The sequence below is a fragment of the Nyctereutes procyonoides genome, unplaced genomic scaffold, assembly GCF_905146905.1.
Source record: "Nyctereutes procyonoides isolate TBG_1078 unplaced genomic scaffold, NYPRO_anot_genome, whole genome shotgun sequence".
Taxonomy (NCBI): Eukaryota; Metazoa; Chordata; class Mammalia; order Carnivora; family Canidae; genus Nyctereutes; species Nyctereutes procyonoides.
Genome location: NW_026575020.1, coordinates 15557167 through 15579826, shown reverse-complemented (window position 1 = coordinate 15579826; position 22660 = coordinate 15557167). Strand labels below are relative to the sequence as shown.

The window sequence follows — 22660 nt, the reverse complement described above, 5'->3', positions numbered from 1 at the left end:
TTTATTTATTTATTCATAAGAGACACACAGAGAGAGGCAGAGACACAGGCAGAGGGAGAAGCAGGCTCCATGCAGGGAACCTGATGTGGGACTTGATCCTGGGTCTCCAGGCTCAGGCCCTGGGCTGAAAAGGTGGTGCTAAACCGCTGAGCCACCAGGGCTGCCCGTATGTTAGAACTCTTATCATAGTTGTTGACAGTTTCCTTTGAAATGCCCTAATATTTTTGTGGGTTTTTTTAATGTTGAAAAGATTTAAATTGTTATAGACTCAAATCTGTTTTGTTTTTTTATTATCTCTGTCACTGCTTTTAAGCTTAGAAGTATTTCCCAATCCAAATATGAGATATTAATCTGTGTTTATTTCATTGTGGCTTAGTTTTTTACGTTTAAGTTGATCTAGAATTTGTATCTGTGTAACATCTCTCTCTTTTTTTATTTATTGAAGTATAGTTGACTCTCTCCTTTTTTTAAGGATGGAAATGGAGTTGTTCGTGGTTACTACTTGTCTGTGTTTCTGGAACTGTCAGCTGGCTTACCTGAAACTTCCAAGTAAGACATGTAATAAATAACAGTCTTAAGTGTGTCTTTACATACATTCCTCTTAGGATTTTTTATTAACTATTGTTAATTATTGTTATGTCTGTTAAGATGTGTACTGATATTGAACCCCTAGCAGTTCTCAAACTCTATGCCTTTAAGGACTCTTGATACTCTTAAATTTTATTGAAAACCCCAAAGAGGTGTGTGTGTGTGTGCGCACACATGTTTTAACGGATTCTATCTGTTGATATTTTCTGAGTTAGAAATTCAAACTGAGAAAACTTAAAAATTTTTTTGACTTTAAAAAATTTTATATGTTCACTTAAAAATAATAACCTATTGCATACTAACATAAATAACATTCTTGTGAAAGATACCTATTTTTCTAAAGCAAAATAATACTTGGCAAGAAAACTTGTATTATTTTGCGTTTTGGGAAATCTCTTAATGTATGGCATTAAGAAAGACAACTGGATCCTCACATTGGCTTCTATTCATTTTTGTTGCAATAAGTTATTTTGGATGCAGCAAGTGTTTAAAATCTAGCCTCACAGATTTTGAATATCATGGGTAGTTAGTTGGGAAAAGCGGTTTTTTGATGAGGTACAATTCATATACTATAATATTAACCTTACAAATAAGTGCATAGGGCAGCCCTGGTGGCGCAGCGGTTTAGCGCCACCTGCAGCCAAGGGCGTGATCCTGGAGACCCTGGTCGGGTCCCACGTCAGGCTCTCTGCGTGGAGCCTGCTTCTCCCTCTGCCTGTGTCTTTGCTCCTCTCTCTCTCCCTGCATCTCTATGAATAAATAAATAAAATCTTTAAAAAAAAAAACCAAATAAGTCATAATTCAGTAGATTTTAGTATATCCAGTGAGTGCTATAACTAACACTGATACTTAATTTCAGAACATTTTTTCATCACTCCATGAAGAGACCCATTAGCCGTCACATCCCATTTCCCCTTCTCCCCAGTTCTTGGAAACCTTTATAATCTACTTTTTGCTAAAGGAACGTTTAGAAAAGCAGTTTTAGATAATTGTGAATTATTTTTGATATTACACAGAAGTTGAACAAATTGTATTCATTAAATGTAATTTGTAATGTGGAATCTAGAGTCATATCAGCGAATTTTATTTTACTCTATTGCACTAAAATGTGTTGGTTTGGTATGAGATGTCTGTTTCTAGCTATAATAGAGTGTAATGAAAGATAACCCTTTCTGCTGCAACAACCAAATAAAGAAGAAAAGCAACATTTTCTAGATAATGGACGTTAGGCAACAAATGAAAGTTACTTAGCGATAAGAAATAGACAAATAAGCTGTGTGATTGCCTCAGCTTACCACCTTGAAAGAGTTTTTATTAGGCCATAACATAGGGAGGGAGAACTGAGGTAGATTCCTGCAGATTCCCTGAGTTTGAGGAGGTAGTGCTGAGTGTCCAGGAAGACTAGTGCATCTAGAATGTATTGGATAGAATTCCAGAAAGAGATCTGCACAGAGAACTCCAGAGATGTGTGGAGGATTCCCTTAAGTATTCACAGAGTACTGATCAGAGCATACGTGTGAGGAAACTCCCTGAGGTTGGGGAAAGAACCATCTGAAAGATTAAAGGGAGTGGTGCCTGGTGCTTATAAAGGGCAATAACTATGTTGTTCTCACTACTGTAGTGGAGAAACTTATAATTCATGGGGCACTAAGAAAGTATTCAGGAAATTTTTGCTTCAGTAGTGGAGAACAATTAGTCCTAGACTGAGCAGTGCTCCCAACCCATTAACAGATAAAAGAATAAAAGAAGGACCTGAAAGGATCAGATTGTTTCCAGGTAACGAATCTGCATCCCAGAGCAAAGCTCAAGAAAATTTATAAGGTCAAAATTTATCCTGCATCCATCAAAATCAGATTTACAATACCTTTTCCGTCAAGGATTAATTGACATGTAAAGAGGCAGGAAAACATAATAATAATAATGGGGAGAATAATCATTCAAAATTGAGCAAGAACTATTTTTCTTCATTTGGGTTATTTCTATTGATGTTTTATGAATTAGAAATTAAAGCAAATTAATTTTTATTAGTTCCCTTAAAAATAAACCTTTTAAAAAAATTTTTTTTTAATTTTTATTTATTTATGATAGTCAGAGAGAGAGAGAGAGAGAGAGAGAGAGGCAGAGACACAGGCAGAGGGAGAAGCAGGCTCCATGCACCGGGAACCCGATATGGGACTCGATCCCGGGTCTCCAGGATCGCGCCCCGGGCCAAAGGCAGGCGTCAAACCGCTGCGCCACCCAGGGATCCCAAAAAATAAACCTTTTAATATATTTTATTCTAAAGCAAAATAATTGATGAGAAAACTTGTATTGTTTTGCATTTTTTGAAGTCTGTAAGTCTTAAAAAAAACAATTGTATTCTTAGAAAAAGCCATTTAAGACAATTTTTATAATTTTTCCATTTTTTTCAAAAGTTGAGCAGAGATATGAAAGATGTAAAAGAGGGCAGCCCCGGTGGCGCAGCGGTTTAGCACCACCTTCAGCCCAGGGCCTAATCCTGGAGACCCAGGATCGAGTTCCACGTTGGGCTCCCTGCACAGAGCCTGCTTCTCCCTCTGCCTGTGTCTCTGCCTCTCTCGCGCGCGCGCTCTCTCCCTCTCCCTCTCTCTCTCTCTGAATAAATAAATAAATCTTTAAAAAAAGAAAGATGTAAAAGATTCAGATTGAACTTCTTGAAAATATCTGAGATAAAAAGAACACTGGGTAACATGAACCATAAATTACGTATTGCAAAAGAAAAGATTAATGAGCTTGAAGGCACAGCAGTAGAAACTGTCCAAAATGAATTTTAAAACAATAGAACATCTTAAAGCAGCTTAATGTGTAGATAATGAAAAGTCCTCAAACAAGGGGATGGGAAGAAAACAATGGTGAAAGTTTCCCAAACTTTTATTCTTTTTTAAGATTTATTTATTCATGAGACACAGAGGCAGGCAGAGGGAGAAGCAAGCTCCCCACGGGGAGCCCAATGTGGGACTCAATCCCAGATCCTGGGATCATGCCCTGAGCCAAAGGCAGACTAACTGCTGAGCCACCCAGGCATCCTAGTTTCCCAAACTTGATGAATACTTGAACACACTCAGGAAGCTCAGTCAACTACAAGCACATGAAACATGAAGAAAACACCAAAGCACATATTCAAACTGCTCAAAACCAAAGATAAACAAGGAATCTTAAACTGATAGTGAAAAAAATATATAGAGGTACAAAGATAAGGATGAAATTCGATTTGTCACTGGAAAGAATACAAGTGAAATGATAGGGCAACATCTTGAAAGGGTTAAAGGAAAAATCTCAACGTAGAATTCTGTATTCAGCAAAAATATCTTTTTAAAAATAAAGGTGAAATAAAGGCATTTTCATGCCTAGACTATATGAAATATTTTTTGTATATATTTTTTATTCATGAGCGACAGAGAGAGAGAGAGGCAGAGACACAGGAAGAGGGAGAAGCAGGCTCCATGCAGGGAGCCCGATGTGGGACTCGATCCCAGGTCTCCAGGATCAGGCCCTGGGCCGAAGGTGGCGCTAAACCGCCGAGCCACCCAGGCTACCCTAGACTGTATGAAATATTAAAGCACATGCTTCAGATAGAAGTAAAAATAATACCAGTTGGGACTTCTGAATCTAAACAAAGGAATAAAGACTACCAGAATTGGAAATTGCATGGGTAAATTAAAATATGTCCATTATGAAAATAACTTTAAATGACGATTGGCTGTTTAAACATGGATAACATTGAAAAAAAAAACATGGATAACATTGTATTTTGAAATCTATAACATATGTAGAAGTACATAACAGAAGTATAAAGGCCAAAAGAGTAGAGAATGGAAATAGAAGTTTCTGACACTGTATGTGAAGTGATACAGTAACAAAGCTAGATTCTGATTATTTTAAAGATACATACTATTTTTTTTAAGATTTTATTTATTTATGAGAGAGGCAGAGATACAGGCAGAGGAAGAAGCAGGCTCCCCATGGAGAGCCCAGTGCAGGACTTGATCCCAGGTCCCTGAGATCACGACAGCCAAAGGCAGATGCTCAACTACTAAGCCACCCAGGTGTCCCAAAGATATATACTGTTGTGCAATAAATTAGCACAAACATGGCAACTTAAAATAATAGACATTGTTTTCCATCATTCTTCTGGAGGCCAGAAATCTAAAACCTATTGTTAGCTCCAAATCAGGTTTTCAGTACTGTTGTACTAGTTCCAGAGGCATGAGGGGAAAATCCATTCCTTGACTTAGTTTCTGGGGTTGCCAGCATTCTTTGGCTTGTGACCATATCACTTCCATTTCTGCATTTGATCACAATGCCTTCTCTCTCTCCCTCTCTCCCTTCTCCGTCTCTTCCTCCCTTTTTTTTTCCTCTGTCAGGTCTTTCTCTGCTTTCCTTTTAAGATGACACTCGTGATTACATATAGAGTCCATATGGATTATTTAGGGTAGTTCCCTTACCTGCAGGTCCTTAGCTTAATCACAGCTTCATGCTCCCCTTTTTTTGTTATAAAAGGTAACAACAGCACATTCCAATGATTAGGATGTGACTGTCTTGGGGTGGAGGTTAATATTCAGCCTACCACAACTATAAACTGTAAAGTCACTACTAAAATGCAAAGACATACAACTAAGAAAGCAACAAAGGGGATAAAATGGAATTATAAACAAATACTTAAGAAAAAGTTAATAGGTAATAAAAGAACAGATGGGAGAATACCAAAATGTATTCATGTAAATGGTCTAAACACCCAGTTAAAAGGTAGAGATTCTCCTATAGGCTAAAAAAGCAAAACTCAAGTTTATGTTACCCACAAGAAACACACTTTGAATATAAAGATATATCGTACTAGTACTAGTCAAACATAGATTAGATTTCAAAGCAAATATTACCAGAGATAAGGAAGTTTATCTCATAGTGATATAAAGATCAGTTAATGAAGAAGACATATAAAAATTCTTAACATTTACTTATGTAATTATGCCCCAGAAACAGATCTTCAAAATACATGGAGCAAAACCTAATAGAAATAGAAGGGGAAATAGACAAAAGCTTTTCTCTTAATCAGTATTATAAGTGGGCAGAAAATCATCAGGAATGTACATGTGAACAATATCACCCAACCTGTCCTGTTTGACAATTACAGACTGTACAAACAGTAGCAGAAGTGCACACATTATTTATCAAGATAGACCATATTCTGAGATATAAAACGTATCTCTGTAAATTCAAAAGGATTCAACACATTCAAATTATGTTCTCTTGCCATTGTGGAATCAATTTAGGTATTAACATATTTTGAAAATCTGAAATATGTGGAAGTTAAGTAAAACATTTCTAAATAACTCTAGATCAAAGAGGCAATCAACAAGGGATGCCTGGGTGGCTTAGGGGTTGAGCATCTGCCTTTGGCTCAGGGCATGATCCCAGGGTCCTGGGATTGAGCTCCTCATCAGGCTCCCTGCAGGGAGCCTGCTTCTCCCTCTGCCTGTGTCTCTGCCTCTCTCTGTGTCTCTCATGAATAGATAAATAAACTCTTTAAAAAAGAAAAAAAAATAAGGGATTTTTAAAAGATACTTTGAACTGAATGAAAATGAAAACATTATAATATGTAGTATGCTGCTAAAGCAGTAAGTAGAGGGAAACTTATAGCAATATATGCCAATATACTGTGACCCTTGCACAACATGGATTTGAAGTGCAGGTTCATTTATATGCAGATTTTTTTAATAAATACAGTATATTACTATAAATGTATTTTCTTTTCCTTATGATTTTACCATTTTTTTCTCTATTTAAGACTATAGTAGTTAACATACCAAATACATGTAAATCAACTTAATGTTATTGGTAAGACCTCTCATCGACGATGGTCTATTAAGTTTTCAGGGAATCAGAAGTCATAGTTCACCTACTATTCCTGCATTAAACAGTTTTGACTATGTGGGGAACAGTGTCCCTAACCCCTGTACTGCTCGAGGATCAGCTGTTAAATGAAAAACAGAAAGGTCTCAAATCAGTGATCTACCTTAAAAAATTAAAGAAAAGAGGTGCTTGGGTGCCTCAGTCGGGTGTCCAGCTTGATTTCAGCTCAGGTCATAATTTCAGGGTTGTAAGATCAAGGCTCACTTCGGGCTTGTGCTCTGGGTATGGAGTCTGCTTAAGATTTTCTACCTTCCTCTTAAAAAAAAAAAAAAAAACTAGAGAAAACAAGTTAAATGGAAAGTAAGCTGGAAAAAGGAAATAATAAAGAACAAAGCAATGAAATAAAAATTGAAAGAGCAATAGAGAAAATCACTGAAATCAAAGCAAAAGGGTAGTCCGGGTGGTTCAGCGGTTTAGCGCTACCTTCAGCCCATGGCATAATCCTGGAGACCTGGGATCGAGTCTCACGACGGGCTCCCTACAGGGAACCTGCTTCTCCCTCTGCCTGTGTTTCTGCCCCCACCCCCCGCTCGCTCACTCTCTCTCTGCCTCTCATGAATAAATAAATAAAATCTTAAAAAAAAAAACAAAATTTGATGACTAAACCTACACAATATAGCATAGTATCAGCATAAGGATAGAAAAATTAATCAGTGGAATATACTTCGAGTCCAGAAATAAACCTACATTCATAAGAGCAGATTTTTGATAAAGATGCAAAGGCTATGCTCTGGAGGGTGTATAGTCTGATGCTTGGATATCTCTATGCAAAAAACATAAACTTGTATCCATACCTCATACTACATACATAAACTAACTGAAAATTGACTACAGTCCTAGATTTACATTCTAAAACAATAAAACTTATAGGAGAACATCTGTGACTTTGGGTTAGGCAATGATATTTTAGTTATAAACCAAAAGCACAATCTATAAAAGAACACATTTATTAGACTTCATGAAAACCATGAAGTTCTCTTCAAATTGCACAGACTTTTAGCCAGAATATATAAGGAACTCTCAAAACTCAACAATAAAAATAAGCTCCCTTCCTCATGTGGTCAAAACATTTGTTATACACCTCACTAAGTAAGATATATTGATGGCAAAATAAGCCTATTTAGGATGATTAATAGCATTAGTCATTAGGGAAATGGAAATTTACAAACAATCTGATACCAGTATATCCTCTTGCATTTTTTATTAGGGAACTGGAAACATAATATAGATACCTCTATATCCCATTGGAATGGCTAAAATTAAAAGCTCCTACGAAGTTTTGATAAGAATATATACAAATTTGAGTTCTTGTGCATTCCTCCTGGAAATGTAAAATGATAAAACCACTTTTGTAAAATTTAGTGATTTGTTAACAAGTTAAACATAGGCTTACTATATGACTCAGCTAAACTACTCCTAGACATTTACCCAAGAGAAAAGGAACTATATGTCCATACAAAGACTTTTACACAAATATTCATAGCATCTTTGTTTGTAATAGCCAAATAGAATCAACCTAATTTCATCAACAGGTGAATGAATAAATAAATTTTGGTGTGTCCATATAGTGGAATACGACTCAGCAATAAAAACCAATGGACTGTTGATACCTGCAGCAACATGAATGCCTTTTAAATTGATTATTCATGAAAGAATAGACAGAAAAAGAGCCATGTATATGAGTCCACCTAGGTAAAACTCTAGAAAAATGCAGACTAATCTGTAGTAACAATGCAGATATACTACCATTTTCATCAAGAGAGTCTTGAAGTATCAGAAAGCTTTTTTTTTTTTTTTAAAGATTTTATTTATTCATAGAGATGCGGAGAGAGAGAGGCAGAGACACAGGCAGAGGGAGAAGCAGGCTCCATGCAGAGAGCCCGACGTGGGACTCGATCCAGGGTCTCCAGGATCACGCCCTGGGCTGCAGGCAGCGCTAAACCACTGTGCCACTGGGGCTGCCCTATCAGAAAGCTTTTAAGCTCACATAGCACATACAGATTTTCCAGAACTTTATTATTATTATTATTTTAAAAGATTTTATTTATTCATGAGAGACACAGAGAAGCAGAGACAGGCAGAGGGAAAAACAGACTCCCTGCAGGGAGCCTGATGTGGTAGTCAATCTGAGGATTCCGGGATCCTGAGCCAAAGGCAGATGCTTCAACCACCTGAGCCACCCTGGCATCCCTTATTTGTTTATTTGTTTGTTTGTTTGTTTATTTATTTGAATCCTTGTGTTTTGTCATTGGCAACCAATCCTGGCAATTTTTTCCTTAGTTGACTTGGTCCAGAAAATGTCTGCTGGGTATCTACAACTGAATAATCATTGTTTGTTGTTTTTTCATTGGATTTTTTTTTTTAATTTTTTTTTTAATTTTTATTTTATGATAGTCACACACACACACAGAGAGAGAGAGAGGCAGAGACACAGGCAGAGGGAGAAGCAGGCTCTATGCACCGGGAGCCCGACGTGGGATTCGATCCGGGGTCTCCAGGATCACGCCCTGGGCCAAAGGCAGGCGCCAAACCGCTGCGCCACCCAGGGATCCCTCATTGGATGTTTGACCGAAAAATGTGGCTAATGAACTTGCAACTCAGTTAAAGTTATTTTTCCAAGACAACTATTGTACATCACTTTGCAGCACAAGTACATTATGTGTGTGTTTCCCATTTTGTGTTAACAAGAGTTAAGGTTTAATAACAGTTAACAATTTTACTACTTCATCAGAGTTCCTAAGAGATACTGGTATTTTTTTTCCCTGTCTGAAAGTGTGTGGCACCAAGTAATATAATGACTACTGGTACATTTTTAACTACCATTCTTCTGTACCATTAGTGCATGTGTCCACTTGAAAGAGGCAAACAATATTACGATAATAGTTTTGACATTTTGGATCCCTAAAAGAATGATGGGGACTGACCCCCAGGGACACACAGACTATACTTTAACAAGGACAACACAGACTGACCTTAATGCAGAATATTCTTGTTACTACTGGTGAGTTAAACTATGAATAATGTTAGTAATATGGAAAGGATTCTGGTCTTTGAATTGTAAGTATGTTTTAGTTACAGCTCAGCTCCAGATGTCCTGTGTGATCTGAAACAGTGGACTCACCTGTATTGTTACTAGAACAGCTAACTACTAAATATATACTTCGTGCCAAGCACTGTGCTTTACATAACCCATTTTGCTTTACTACCATCTTATGAACTGTAGGTTATATTATTAGTCCTATTTCGCAGTTGGTAATACAGTGATGGCTTAGGTAAATTATTCACTCAAGATCAGCATTGTTTAGCAGTAATCTGTTTTAAAACAGACTTTTATTCCGGGGGTGGGGGTTGTCTATGGTTTGTTCTTAACTACCAGGTTCTGTTTTATTCTCTGAAATCAGCCATTTTGGTTGGAACGTGGTTAATTGTGAGCAGAATCATAAGCAGCTCATACCATGAAATCCTGGGCCTCTCTTTGTCTTTTGAGTAAGGTATTTCTTGATCTACCTCTGTTTCTTGACTTGAGAAGTTTTCTCCTTTTTCTCTCACTGATAGGTAGATTTTGTGACATTTCTATTGCCTGTGGTACTGATTTCATCTCTGTGCTTTTATTGTTGACCGTATACACTTAAGGAATTTAAAGTTCACATTTTGTTACAAACAGCATAATGTTATCAGTGAAAATGAAATATTACTCTGGATACTAAGGTTGAAAAAAGATTAGGATTTCTATAGCTGTTAGAGATTATCTAAATACTTCAGTGAGACCTTTCTATTCTGATAAAATTATATCTTATTATCTGTTGATTCTCTTAACACTTCAGTAAGCCTAGACAAGTGTTTTGAATACTTATCATTAATATTAAAATGTCATTCAATTATGGAATTCAGAGTTGAACAGTAGTTTAACTGCCAAAATACAGACTAAGATCTTAAATCATTGTATCATTATCTAGGAGATTTTAGTATCACCTGGGACAGACACTGCAGAGATACTTTCATAATTTCATTATGTTTAAGAATCTCTCTACAGATGTGTGTTAAGCATACACAAGTATAGGCTTTTGGATAAATTTGCATATGAATGACATCCTGGAATTGACTTTTAATATAGTGCCTTGTTTTAGAGAAAGGAATTTCTTTGAGTTGTTAAGAAAAGAGTTGAATTTTCCCTGGGAGAGTAAATGTAGTAATACTAAAATTTTTAAGTTAGCAGCTGTCATACTTATTTGGATCTTCAGTTTGATAGAAGGAAAGAATTTGTTAGAATATTCAAATTTAAGGTTGAGATGCTTTGTAAGTAATTTAACTTGGATTAATTCCCACATTTATTAAAAACACAGATCTGTATCCCATGATTCTAAAAAAGTCATGCTAGTAAAAGAATGATTTTTTTTTCAAACATGGTTTTTCATACAGAGTTTTCACTTTTTTATATTGATTTTAAACTTTAATCTATTTTGATCCTGGATACATTTGACCATCTGCATTAATGTTCTGCCACTCCCAGATTTTCAATATCCTTGATTGTTTCTCTGTGTGTTTCACTAATTTTAAAAATAGAAGTAGAAATTTCATTTTTTTAGAGGTGAAATTCATGTAATACATAGCTAACCATTTTAAAACATAACAGTTCAGGGGCACCTGTGTGGCTCAGTCAGTTAAGTGTTCTGCCTTGGGCTCACGTCATGATCCCAGGGTCCTGGGATCGAACCCTCCATCAGGCTACCTACCTATTCAGTGGAGAGCCTGCTCCCTCTGCCCTCCCTCCAAACCCGCTTGTGTTTTCTGTGTGTGTGTGTGTGTGTGTGTGTATACACACATATATACGTATATATACATAATATATATACACACGTGTATGTCTCAAAATCTTTTTAAAAATAAAATATATAGTTCAGTGGAATTTAGTACATTTTCATTACATGTACAGCCATCACCACCTCTAATTTCAGAATGTTTTCATCACCCCAGAACACACCATACCCATTAAGTAAATGCTCCCTATTCCTTTCTTCCTCTGTTTGTGGATAACTACAACTCTTCTTTTTCTCTGCGTATTTGCCTGTTCTAGATTTTTCATATAAAAGATCTTAATGGGACTTTTATGTTTGGCTTCTATACTTTTGTGTTTGGTGTTTTCAAGGTTCTCCCATGTTGAAGCATATCAGAACTTCATTCCTTTATATGACTAAATATTATCCCATTTTATTTATATATCATTCCTTTATATGACTGAATATTATCCCATTTTATTTACACACACACACACACACACACACACACACACTTCAATTTGTTTACCCGTTCATCTGTAGATGGACATTTATTTGAGTTGTATCCAACTTTTGGTTATTATGAATAATCCTGTTGAGATATTCGTGTACAGGTTTCATATGGGACATAATGTTGTTACTTTTGAATAGATACCTGTTTGTGGAATTGCTGAGGTAAATGGTAATTCTGTGTTTATAATATTTTTGGGGAATTGCCAAGCTTTTCCATAGTGGCTGCACGAGAGTTCATATTTCTTCACATCCTCATCAACTCTTAATAATTTTCCATTTTTAAAAGATTTATTTATTTATTTATGAGAGGCACAGAGAGAGAGAAGCAGAGACATAGGCAGAGGGAGAAGCAGGTTCCCTGTAGGGAGCCCGATGTGGGACTTGATCCTGGATCCTGGGATCACACCCTGAGCCAAAGGCAGATGCCCAACTGCAAGCCACCCAAGCGTCCCAAATAATTTTCCATTTTTAATTATATTTTAGAGACATCCCAGTGAGTATGAAGTACTATCTCATTGTGATTTTGATTTGCATTTCCTTAATGACCAGTGAAGTTGAACATCTTTTCATGTGCTTGTTGACCATTATGTATGTCTGGAGAAATGTCTATTCAAGTCCATTGCCTATTTTTATTTTTTTAAAGATTTTATTTATTTATTTGAAAGAGCGAGTGAGCACATGCATAAGTGGGATGGAGGGACAGAGAGAAGCAGACTACCCTGAGCCCCCTGGGATCATGACCCAGCTTGAAGGCAGACACTGAACCAACTGAGCCACCCAGGCGCACCCCCTCTTGCCTCTTATTAAATGGGGTGCTTGCTTTTTGTTGTTGAGTTATAGGAATTCTTTATATATTTTGAATGCCCCTTATCAGATTATTTGCATGATTTGACAGCAGTTTCTCCCGTTCTGTAGGTTTGTCCTTTTGTTACATGATTGGTGTTCCCTTGGCCCTTGGCTCTTGGTCCTGCCTTTTCGAAGAATGAAGAGGTAGGCCAGATGAAGAGTGATGGGCAGCAAAGCAAGTTTATTGAGTGATAGTACAAAGTTCCCAGAGAGGAAGGAAACCCAAGAGGGTTGCCATTTTGGCATTCAAATTTAGGGGTTTTTATAAGCTCTTTTGAGGAACACTTTTGAGTGTGGGCCCCTGTAGATTGGCCACTAAGGGGTGCCAGTCAGGGCTTGCATCATGCACCTGTCTACCTATCAGGTTACTGTTCATGTGTAGTGGTTGGGTTTTTGGGCTGACATCTGAAGACTAACCGCCTCAACTTGTGATGGAGACCAGTGTTTTATGGTTGTTTTTGTTTCAGGATGTTTTGCAAAAATCACTTGTACAGAGGCTGCCAGACAGGATGCTATTATGGCCTTGTCTAAGCCATAAAACAGGAAGCTAGTGCGGTTTTCTCTTAGCAGTCCTGGCTTCCTGTTTTTGTTTGTTTGTTTTGTTTTTTGAGGACCCTAGCCCTGACTACCTAAATGTCCAATTGGCCTCTAACACTTCTGCTTTCTAGATGATGTCTTTTGATGTACAACATTTTAAATTTTGTGAAGGGAGGGGCAAGATGGCGGAAGAGTAGGGTCCCCAAATCACCTGTCCCCAAAAAATTACCTAGATAACCTTCAAATCATCCTGAAAATCTACGAATTTGGCCTGAGATTTAAAGAGAGAACAGCTGGAAGGCTACAGTGAGAAGAGTTCGCGTTTCTATCAAGGTAGGAAAACGGGGAAAAGAAATAAAGAAACAAAAGGCCTCCGAGGGGGAGGGGCCCCGCGAGGAGCCGGGCTAAGGCCGGGGCGAGTGTCCCCAGGACAGGAGAGCCCCGTCCCGGAGAAGCAGGAGCTGCACCAACCTTCCCGGGCGGAAAGGGGCTCGCAGGGAGTTGGAGCAGGACCCAGGAGGGCGGGGATGTCCTCGGGCTCCCTGGGACACTAACTGACAACCTGCGCCCCGGGAGAGTGCGCCGAGCTCCCTAAGGTCTGCAGCGAGCACGGCTGGGCCGGAGCAGCTCGGAGGGGCTCGGGAGCGGCTCTACGGAGGGAGCTGCGGGGCGGGAACGCGAATCCAACAGCGCAGGCCCCGGAGAACAGGGCTCCAGGACACAGCCCAGGATCCGGCCTCCCCCGGGACAGGCAGAGACCGGGAGGGCCCAGGACAGCAAGGACACTCCTGCCCCGAGCTGAGCAGATCAGCGGCCCCGCCCTGGAGCCTCCAGGCCCTGCAGACGGAGAGCCGAGAGCCCCGAGCCCCGTAGTTCCTGCGGAGGCTGAATCCAGGCTTCCAGAGTTGCCATAGCAACTGCGGCTGTTCCTTCTGGGGCCTCACGGTGTAAACAACCCCCGCTGAGCCCTGCAGCAGTCAGGGGCAGAGCAGCTCCCCCAAGTGCTAACACCTGAAAATCAGCGCAACAGGCCCGTCCCCCAGAAGACCAGCTGGACGGACCAGTTCCAGGGGAAGTCAAGGGACTTAAAGTCTACAGATTCAGAAGATACTCCCCCGTGTTTTTTTTTGTTTTTTTTTTCTTTTTTCTTTTCTTTTTGATTTCTGATTGCTTCCCCCACCCCCCTCTTTTTTTTCACCTTTCTTTTTCTTTCTCTTTTTCTTCTCTTTTTTCCTTTTTTTTCTTCTTTTTCTTTTTTCTTTTTCTCTTTTCTTTCCTTCTCTCTCTTTCTCTCCTTTTCCCAATACAACTTGTTTTTGGCCACTCTGCACTGAGCAAAATGACTAGAAGGAAAACCTCACCTCAAAAGAAAGAATCAGAAACAGTCCTCTCTCCCACAGAGTTACAAAATCTGGATTACAATTCAATGTCAGAAAGCCAATTCAGAAGCACTATTATACAGCTACTGGTGGCTCTAGAAAAAAGCATTAAGGACTCAACGAGACTTCATGACTGCAGAATTTAGATCCAATCAGGCAGAAATTAAAAATCAATTGAATGAGATGCAATCCAAACTAGAAGTCCTAACAACGAGGGTTAACGAGGTGGAAGAACGAGTGAGTGACATAGAAGACAAGTTAATGGCAAAGAGGGAAACTGAGGGAAAAAGAGACAGACAATTAAAAGACCATGAAGACAGATTAAGGGAAATAAATGACAGCCTAAGGAAGAAAAACCTACGTTTAATTGGGGTTCCCGAGGGCGCCGAAAGGGACAGAGGGCCAGAATATGTATTTGAACAAATCCTAGCTGAAAACTTTCCCAATCTGGGAAGGGAAACAGGCATTCAGATCCAGGAAATAGAGAGATCCCCCCCTAAAATCAATAAAAACCGTTCAACACCTCGACATCTAATAGTGAAGCTTGCAAATTCCAAAGATAAAGAGAAGATCCTTAAAGCAGCAAGAGACAAGAAGTCCCTGACTTTCATGGGGAGGAATATTAGGGTAACAGCAGACCTCTCCACAGAGACCTGGCAGGCCAGAAAGGGCTGGCAGGATATATTCAGGGTCCTAAATGAGAAGAACATGCAACCAAGAATACTTTATCCAGCAAGGCTCTCATTCAAAATGGAAGGAGAGATAAAGAGCTTCCAAGACAGGCAGGAACTGAAAGAATATGTGACCTCCAAACCAGCTCTGCAAGAAATTTTAAGGGGGACTCTTAAAATTCCCCTTTAAGAAGAAGTTCGGTCGAACAATCCACAAAAACAAGGACTAAATAGATATCATGATGACAAAAACTCATATCTGTCAATAGTAACTCTGAACGTGAACGGGCTTAATGACCCCATCAAAAGGCGCAGGGTTTGAGACTGGATAAAAAAGCAGGACCCATCTATTTGCTGTCTACAAGAGACTCATTTTAGACAGAAGGACACCTACAACCTGAAAATAAAAGGTTCGAGAACCATTTACCATTCAAATGGTTCTCAAAAGAAAGCAGGGGTAGCCATCCTTATATCAGATAAACTAAAATTTACCCCGAAGACAGTAGTGAGAGACGAAGAGGGACACTATATCATACTTAAAGGATCTATCCAGCAAGAGGACTTAGCAATCCTCAATATATATGCCCCGAATGTGGGAGCTGCCAAATACTTAAACGAATTATTAACCAAAGTGAAGAAATACTTAGATAATAATACACTTATACTTGGTGACTTCAATCTAGCTCTTTCTACCCTCGACAGGTCTTCTAAGCACATCTCCAAAGAAACGAGAGCTTTAAATGATACACTGGACCAGATAGATTTCACAGATATCTACAGAACTTTACATCCAAACTCAACTGAATACACATTCTTCTCAAGTGCACATGGAACTTTCTCCAGAATAGACCACATACTGGGTCACAAATCGGGTCTGAACCGATACCAAAAGATTGGGATCGTCCCCTGCATATTCTCAGACCATAACGCCTTGAAATTAGAACTCAATCACAAGAAGAAGTTTGGAAGGACCTCAAACACGTGGAGGTTAAGAACCATCCTGCTAAAAGATAAAAGGGTCAACCAGGAAATTAAGGAAGAATTAAAAAGATTCATGGAAACTAATGAGAATGAAGATACAACTGTTCAAAATCTTTGGGATGCAGCAAAAGTAGTCCTGAGGGGGAAATACATCGCAATACAAGCATCCATTCAAAAACTGGAAAGAACTCAAATACAAAAGCTAACCTTACACATAAAGGAGCTAGAGAAGAAGCAGCAAATCGACCCGACGCCCAGCAGAAGAAGAGAGTTAATTAAAATTCGAGCAGAACTCAACGAAATTGAGACCAGAAGAACTGTGGAACAGATCAATAGAACCAGGAGTTGGTTCTTTGAAAGAATTAATAAGATAGATAAACCATTAGCCAACCTTATTAAAAAGAAGAGAGAGAAGACTCAAATTAATAAAATCATGAATGAGAAAGGAGAGATCACTACCAACACCAAGGAAATACAAACGATTTTAAAAACATATTATGAACAGCTCTACGCCAATAAATTAGGCAATCTAGAAGAAATGGACGCATTCCTGGAAAGCCACAAACTACCAAAACTGGAGCAGGAAGAAATAGAAAACCTGAACAGGCCAATAACCAGGGAGGAAATTGAAGAAGTCATCAAAAACCTCCCAAGACACAAGAGTCCAGGGCCAGATGGCTTCCCAGGGGAATTCTATCAAACGTTTAAAGAAGAAATCATACCTATTCTACTAAAGCTGTTTGGAAAGATAGAAAGAGATGGAGTACTTCCAAATTCATTCTATGAGGCCAGCATCACCTTAATTCCAAAACCAGACAAAGACCCCACCAAAAAGGAGAATTATAGACCAATATCCCTGATGAACATGGATGCAAAAATTCTCAACAAGATACTAGCCAATAGGATCCAACAACACATTAAGAAAATTATTCACCATGACCAAGTAGGATTTATCCCCGGGACACAAGGCTGGTTCAACACTCGTAAAACAATAAATGTGATTCATCATATCAGCAAGAGAAAAACCAAGAACCATATGATCCTCTCATTAGATGCAGAGAAAGCATTTGACAAAATACAGCATCCATTCCTGATCAAAACTCTTCAGAGTGTAGGGATAGAGGGAACTTCCTCGACATCTTAAAAGCCATCTACGAAAAGCCCACAGCAAATATCATCCTCAATGGGGAAGCACTGGGAGCCTTTCCCCTAAGATCAGGAACAAGACAGGGATGTCCACTCTCACCACTGCTATTCAACATAGTATTGGAAGTCCTAGCCTCAGCAATCAGACAACAAAAAGACATTAAAGGCATTCAAATTGGCAAAGAAGAAGTCAAACTCTCCCTCTTCGCCGATGACATGATACTCTACATAGAAAACCCAAAAGCCTCCACCCCAAGATTGCTAGAACTCATACAGCAATTTGGTAGCGTGGCAGGATACAAAATCAATGCCCAGAAATCAATGGCATTCCTATACACTAACAATGAGACTGAAGAAAGAGAAATTAAGGAGTCAATCCCATTTACAATTGCACCCAAAAGCATAAGATACCTAGGAATAAACCTAACCAAAGAGGTAAAGGATCTATACCCTCAAAACTATAGAACACTTCTGAAAGAAATTGAGGAAGACACAAAGAGATGGAAAAATATTCCATGCTCATGGATTGGCAGAATTAATATTGTGAAAATATCAATGTTACCCAGGGCAATTTACACGTTTAATGCAATCCCTATCAAAATACCATGGACTTTCTTCAGAGACTTAGAACAAATTATTTTAAGATTTGTGTGGAATCAGAAAAGACCCCGAATAGCCAGGGGAATTTTAAAAAAGAAAACCATATCTGGGGGCATCACAATGCCAGATTTCAGGTTGTACTACAAAGCTGTGGTCATCAAGACAGTGTGGTACTGGCACAAAAACAGCCACGTGGATCAATGGAACAGAATAGAGAACCCAGAAGTGGACCCTGAACTTTATGGTCAACTAATATTCGATAAAGGAGGAAAGACGATCCACTGGAAGAAAGACAGTCTCTTCAATAAATGGTGCTCTGAAAATTGGACATCCACATGCAGAAGAATGAAACTAGACCACTCTCTTGCACCATACACAAAGATAAACTTAAATTTTGTGAAGTTCAAGTTAACTGTTTTTCCTTTTGTTGCTCATACTTTTAAAATCAAATCTAAGAATGTATTGCTAAATTTAGTCGATTCATGAAGATTTATCCCTGTGTTTTCTTTTAAGAGTTTTATAGTTTTAAGCCCTTATATTTAGGTCATTGATCCATTTTGAGTTAATTTTTATATATGGAATTAGTTAAGGGTCCAGCTTCACTCTTTTGCAGGTAGGTAGGTATTCACTTTTCTCAGCACCATTTTTGTTGAAGAGACTTTGTCTTCCCCATTGAATGATCTTGGGACCCTTGTCAGAAAAATGTGCATGGATAGTTGGGTTTATTTCTGGACATTTAATGGTATCTTTTATACTATAGAGCTGGCTTCATCACTTAAAATCGAAGTGGACAAAATATCACAGCTTACATATTGATTAGTTCTTTGTACCACCAATATTGATAATGTATTTTGAATGATACTAATATAAAAACCATTTAACAATTCTTAAATTTTTACATCTGATATTTGTAGGTAAAGAGCTACAATCTTTTCCCCTTGCTTTTGCCAGCAGAAATAGCAGGTTGTAAGCAATTCTGTTTTTCTTTTAAAAATGTATGTCCACCAGGAAGGGAAACTTTATGGCTACTGTTGAGTGTTCCTTCTGGTTATTTTTATTTTTTCACTTTTCTGTCTTTAAATAACAGTATTTTTCTAGTAAAAATGAGTTTGAAGACTTTGGAGTTTAGTATAAGTTGTGGAAGTCTGAGTGTATTGGATTTTTTAATGTATACTTATTTTCAGAAAATTTTGTAGGCTTGAATTTCTGAATACACAATTTATTCAAACGAATTGGAAAAATACAGTATTTAAAAATTTATTATTTATAATTAAATGGTTATGAACCTCAGTGGAAATGGCAGAATCTTTATATGTGAAGAAATATAGGTAATGAGTATATGGAAAAATATATAGCTTTGCTAAAACAAAAGTAACTTTGAAAGTACTGTTTTATGCAAAATTTATTTGTTTTCTGATGCTATTTTATACCTGCTATATTGGTAAACATTTTTAAGAGGTAAAAAGAACGTAGTGCCAATCATGTTGTGGTAGCCCATTCCTAAAACTAGGGCCTTTATAAATGATGCAGTCATTTCTGAAAGAAATGTAACTATATATGCCAAGTTCTTCACAGGTAATAACTTCATGACCTACTTAATGTTTTGATATGTCTGTTTTCTCTTCTTGTTTATTAACTCTGTATTAATAGTTTGCTCTTCAATTTTAGATATGAGTATCGTGTAGAGATGGTTCATCAGTCCTGCAATGATCCTACCAAGAATATCATTCGAGAATTTGCATCTGACTTTGAAGTTGGAGAATGCTGGGGTTATAATAGATTTTTCCGTTTGGATTTACTTGCAAATGAAGGATACTTGAATCGACAAAATGATACAGTGATTTTAAGGTAATAGGAAACATTTTAATATTGTTGTTTTTATTATGAGGGAATAATGTTATCAGAACTTTATTTTAGAGTTCATTTATTTGGGGTGCCTTTATTTTAGAGTTCATTTACTTAGGGCTCAGTTGGTTAAGCGTCCAACTCTTGAATTTTGGCTCCGGTCATAATCTCAGGGTTGTGAGATCAAGTTTGCACAACGTGGAGCCTGTTTAGGATTTTCTCCCTCTTCTGCCCCTCCCCCACCACTTGCATATGTGTCCACAATCTTTCAAAAAAAAAAAGTTCATTCATTTAACAAAGATGAATATTGAAATTCATACTAACTATGATCTTATGTTTTTAACTGTTTTATTCCAGAAGTCCTGTGTAGTGAGTAATGTAACTTGGAAATGTGTTTGAGGGACGACCGGGTGGCTCAGGGGTTGACCGTCTGCCTTTGGCTCCGGTCGTGATCCTGGAGTTCCAGGCATCAGGCTCCCGCATGGAGCCTGCTTCTCCCTCTTCCTGTGTCTCTGCCTCTCTCATGAATAAATAAATCTTTAAAAAAAAAAAAAAAAAAGAAATGTTTTGAGATCTAGTTAGCAATTCCATAAAAAGAAAAAAAACTACTACTTCCAATAAATAATGAAACATTTATTTACCTAGGGAACTTTTTGCAACCTCACCATTTGGAAATACAAAAATAGGGACCCCTGGGTGGCTCAGTAGTTGAGGGTCTGCCTTTGGCTCAAGGCATGATCCTGGGAGTTCAGGATCAGGTCCCGTGTTGGGCTCCCTACAGGGAGCCTGCTTCTCCCTCTGCCTCTCTATGTCTTTCATGAATAAATAAATAAAATCTTTTAAAAAATTTATAAAAAAAAAAAAAAAAGAAAAAATGCAAAAATAGTGACAGATCAACTGCTTATTTTGTTCACTTATATTTGGGTGACTGATTTTACAAGCTTAAATTCACAAAATAATTTTCAGTTTCTTCTTGATAATAGCAAATTAAAAGTAAGGGAATAGAGATGAAAATTGATGAAAACTAAGTAATTGGTGTGTTATTTGCAAGAAAGGACAGTGTAAACACTAACTATAAAACCACAGTGGTGGCCTTATTTATTGTTGGGGTATGCTTTACAAGTCAACATTTTGGAGCATCATTACATGATGTTTTAATTTGATGATGAAAATTAGAACTTGAGTATTAAGTAGATTCAATTAATGGTTTGAACAGTGTCTAACAGTTTAAGAAGGTTCCATTAAAACAATTTTCAAAGCTATTCTTGGAAGTGATTTGGTAGACTCTTAAATTTCTCTTACTCTGAGCTTTTTGTTCTAGAGGATGCTATGTGATTTGATGTTCTATTAACCTTTACTAGGTGTTCTTCATAACGTTCTTGGGAGAATGAAGAAGTGAAAAGGGGTTATTGGATTTTCAGCATAGGAAAAAAGATTAATGTTTTTGTCATCTTTTGGGGAAATTATTTTAACTCCATTTTATAACCTTTCAGGGGTTTTGTATTTTTAAAAATTATTTGCCAAAAGAAATAATTTGTTGCTATTCCACACTTTAGCCATACAGAGGATTGCAAAATTACTCAACCATCAATTTGACCAACCTACAAAAGCCTTTTTCCTCTCCTTATTAGAGTCATAGTAATGTTGAATCTTCTGGTGGTAATCTGTGTGATAGAGTTTCCTTTTTTTAATGTGTTGTAGCCCAACTTTTAGTCTTTATTTAAGCCATTCATGTAAACTTTTTCTCAGATTTCTGTTTCGATATTTTGTATCATTTATTCAGCAACATTTACTGAGTCTGTGCCTGGTTAATAATATTAAGAAAGAATAAGACATGGATTTTGTTCTTGAAATTCAAGGTGAAATGGACAGATAAAAGCAGTTTATTCTATAAGATAGTGCTATAATAGCAGTATAAAACAGATTGCCGTAGGAATTGTGGGGAGTAGGCTTTGAATTATCTTATTACTCATAATATTTACTTAATGAGAGATTGCTGAAAATGTTCAAGCCTCAGTTCAAGATTCTGATGGAATTTTATATGTACTCATTAGAAAGTTAAGGGGCACCTTGGTGTCTCAGTCAGTTAAGTGTCAGATTCTTGATTTCAGCTCAAGTCTCCATACTAAGATCAGAAGTTCAACCCTTGAGTTGGGCTCCACACTGGGTGTGGAGCCTACTTTAAAAAAAGTTATTTAAAGTTTTTCTATAGCTACATATGAATAAGTATGTATTTTATTCTCCTTTTGTTAATTGAGAAACTTAAAGAATTTTACCTGCTGCTTAATGACATACCCACCTGATAACATTCAGGATTGAGTATAGTTTTTAGTACTTCAAAGATGATATAATACCCTTTTGAAAGTCTTACCAAGGTATACTGAATGGGCAGTGTCCATTTAGGATAGTGATTGAGTGAATAAATCTCTATCCTCTAAAGCATGAGCATGCTTGCCTGAAAACCATTACCTGCTGCAGAGAACTCTTAGATGGTCAGTGGATTCCTATACTAGCTGTAAAATCCTACGAAAAATGGAATAGTATTTAACATAAGTGTATCAAGACTGGAAGGGTGATTTATAGGCTCCCAAGTTAGTCTTGCCTCTTGGGACTCTTCCACTCTTTACATATTGCTATAGGTTTTTTTCACCATAAATAGGTTCAGGTTCACTTATTTGGTATAGTAGAGGTTTTTTGCATTAGTAAGTATTAGCGTTTTAAAAGTACAGTTAACGGAGTAGATTGAGATCCTGTAATTTATCCATTAAAATCCTTTAATATACTTGTTTTTTTTCCTAACCTTACCTGAAATATGCCATATTGTGATATATGGAGTTGGTTTTAAGCAGCT

The 22660-nt window shown here is 37.6% G+C and overlaps 1 protein-coding gene across 6 annotated transcripts in view; it reads left to right on the top strand.

The window, feature by feature from the left end:
• Positions 1-22660, top strand: part of TRIM37 (tripartite motif containing 37) — a 133259-nt gene that overhangs the window by 47862 nt on the left and 62737 nt on the right. For all 6 annotated transcript variants that reach the window (XM_055317320.1, XM_055317353.1, XM_055317328.1 and 3 more), the window contains exons 12-13: positions 473-549; positions 19633-19812. In XM_055317320.1, the coding sequence (XP_055173295.1) occupies positions 473-549; positions 19633-19812 (257 nt within the window). The remainder of the gene's footprint in view (positions 1-472; positions 550-19632; positions 19813-22660) is intronic.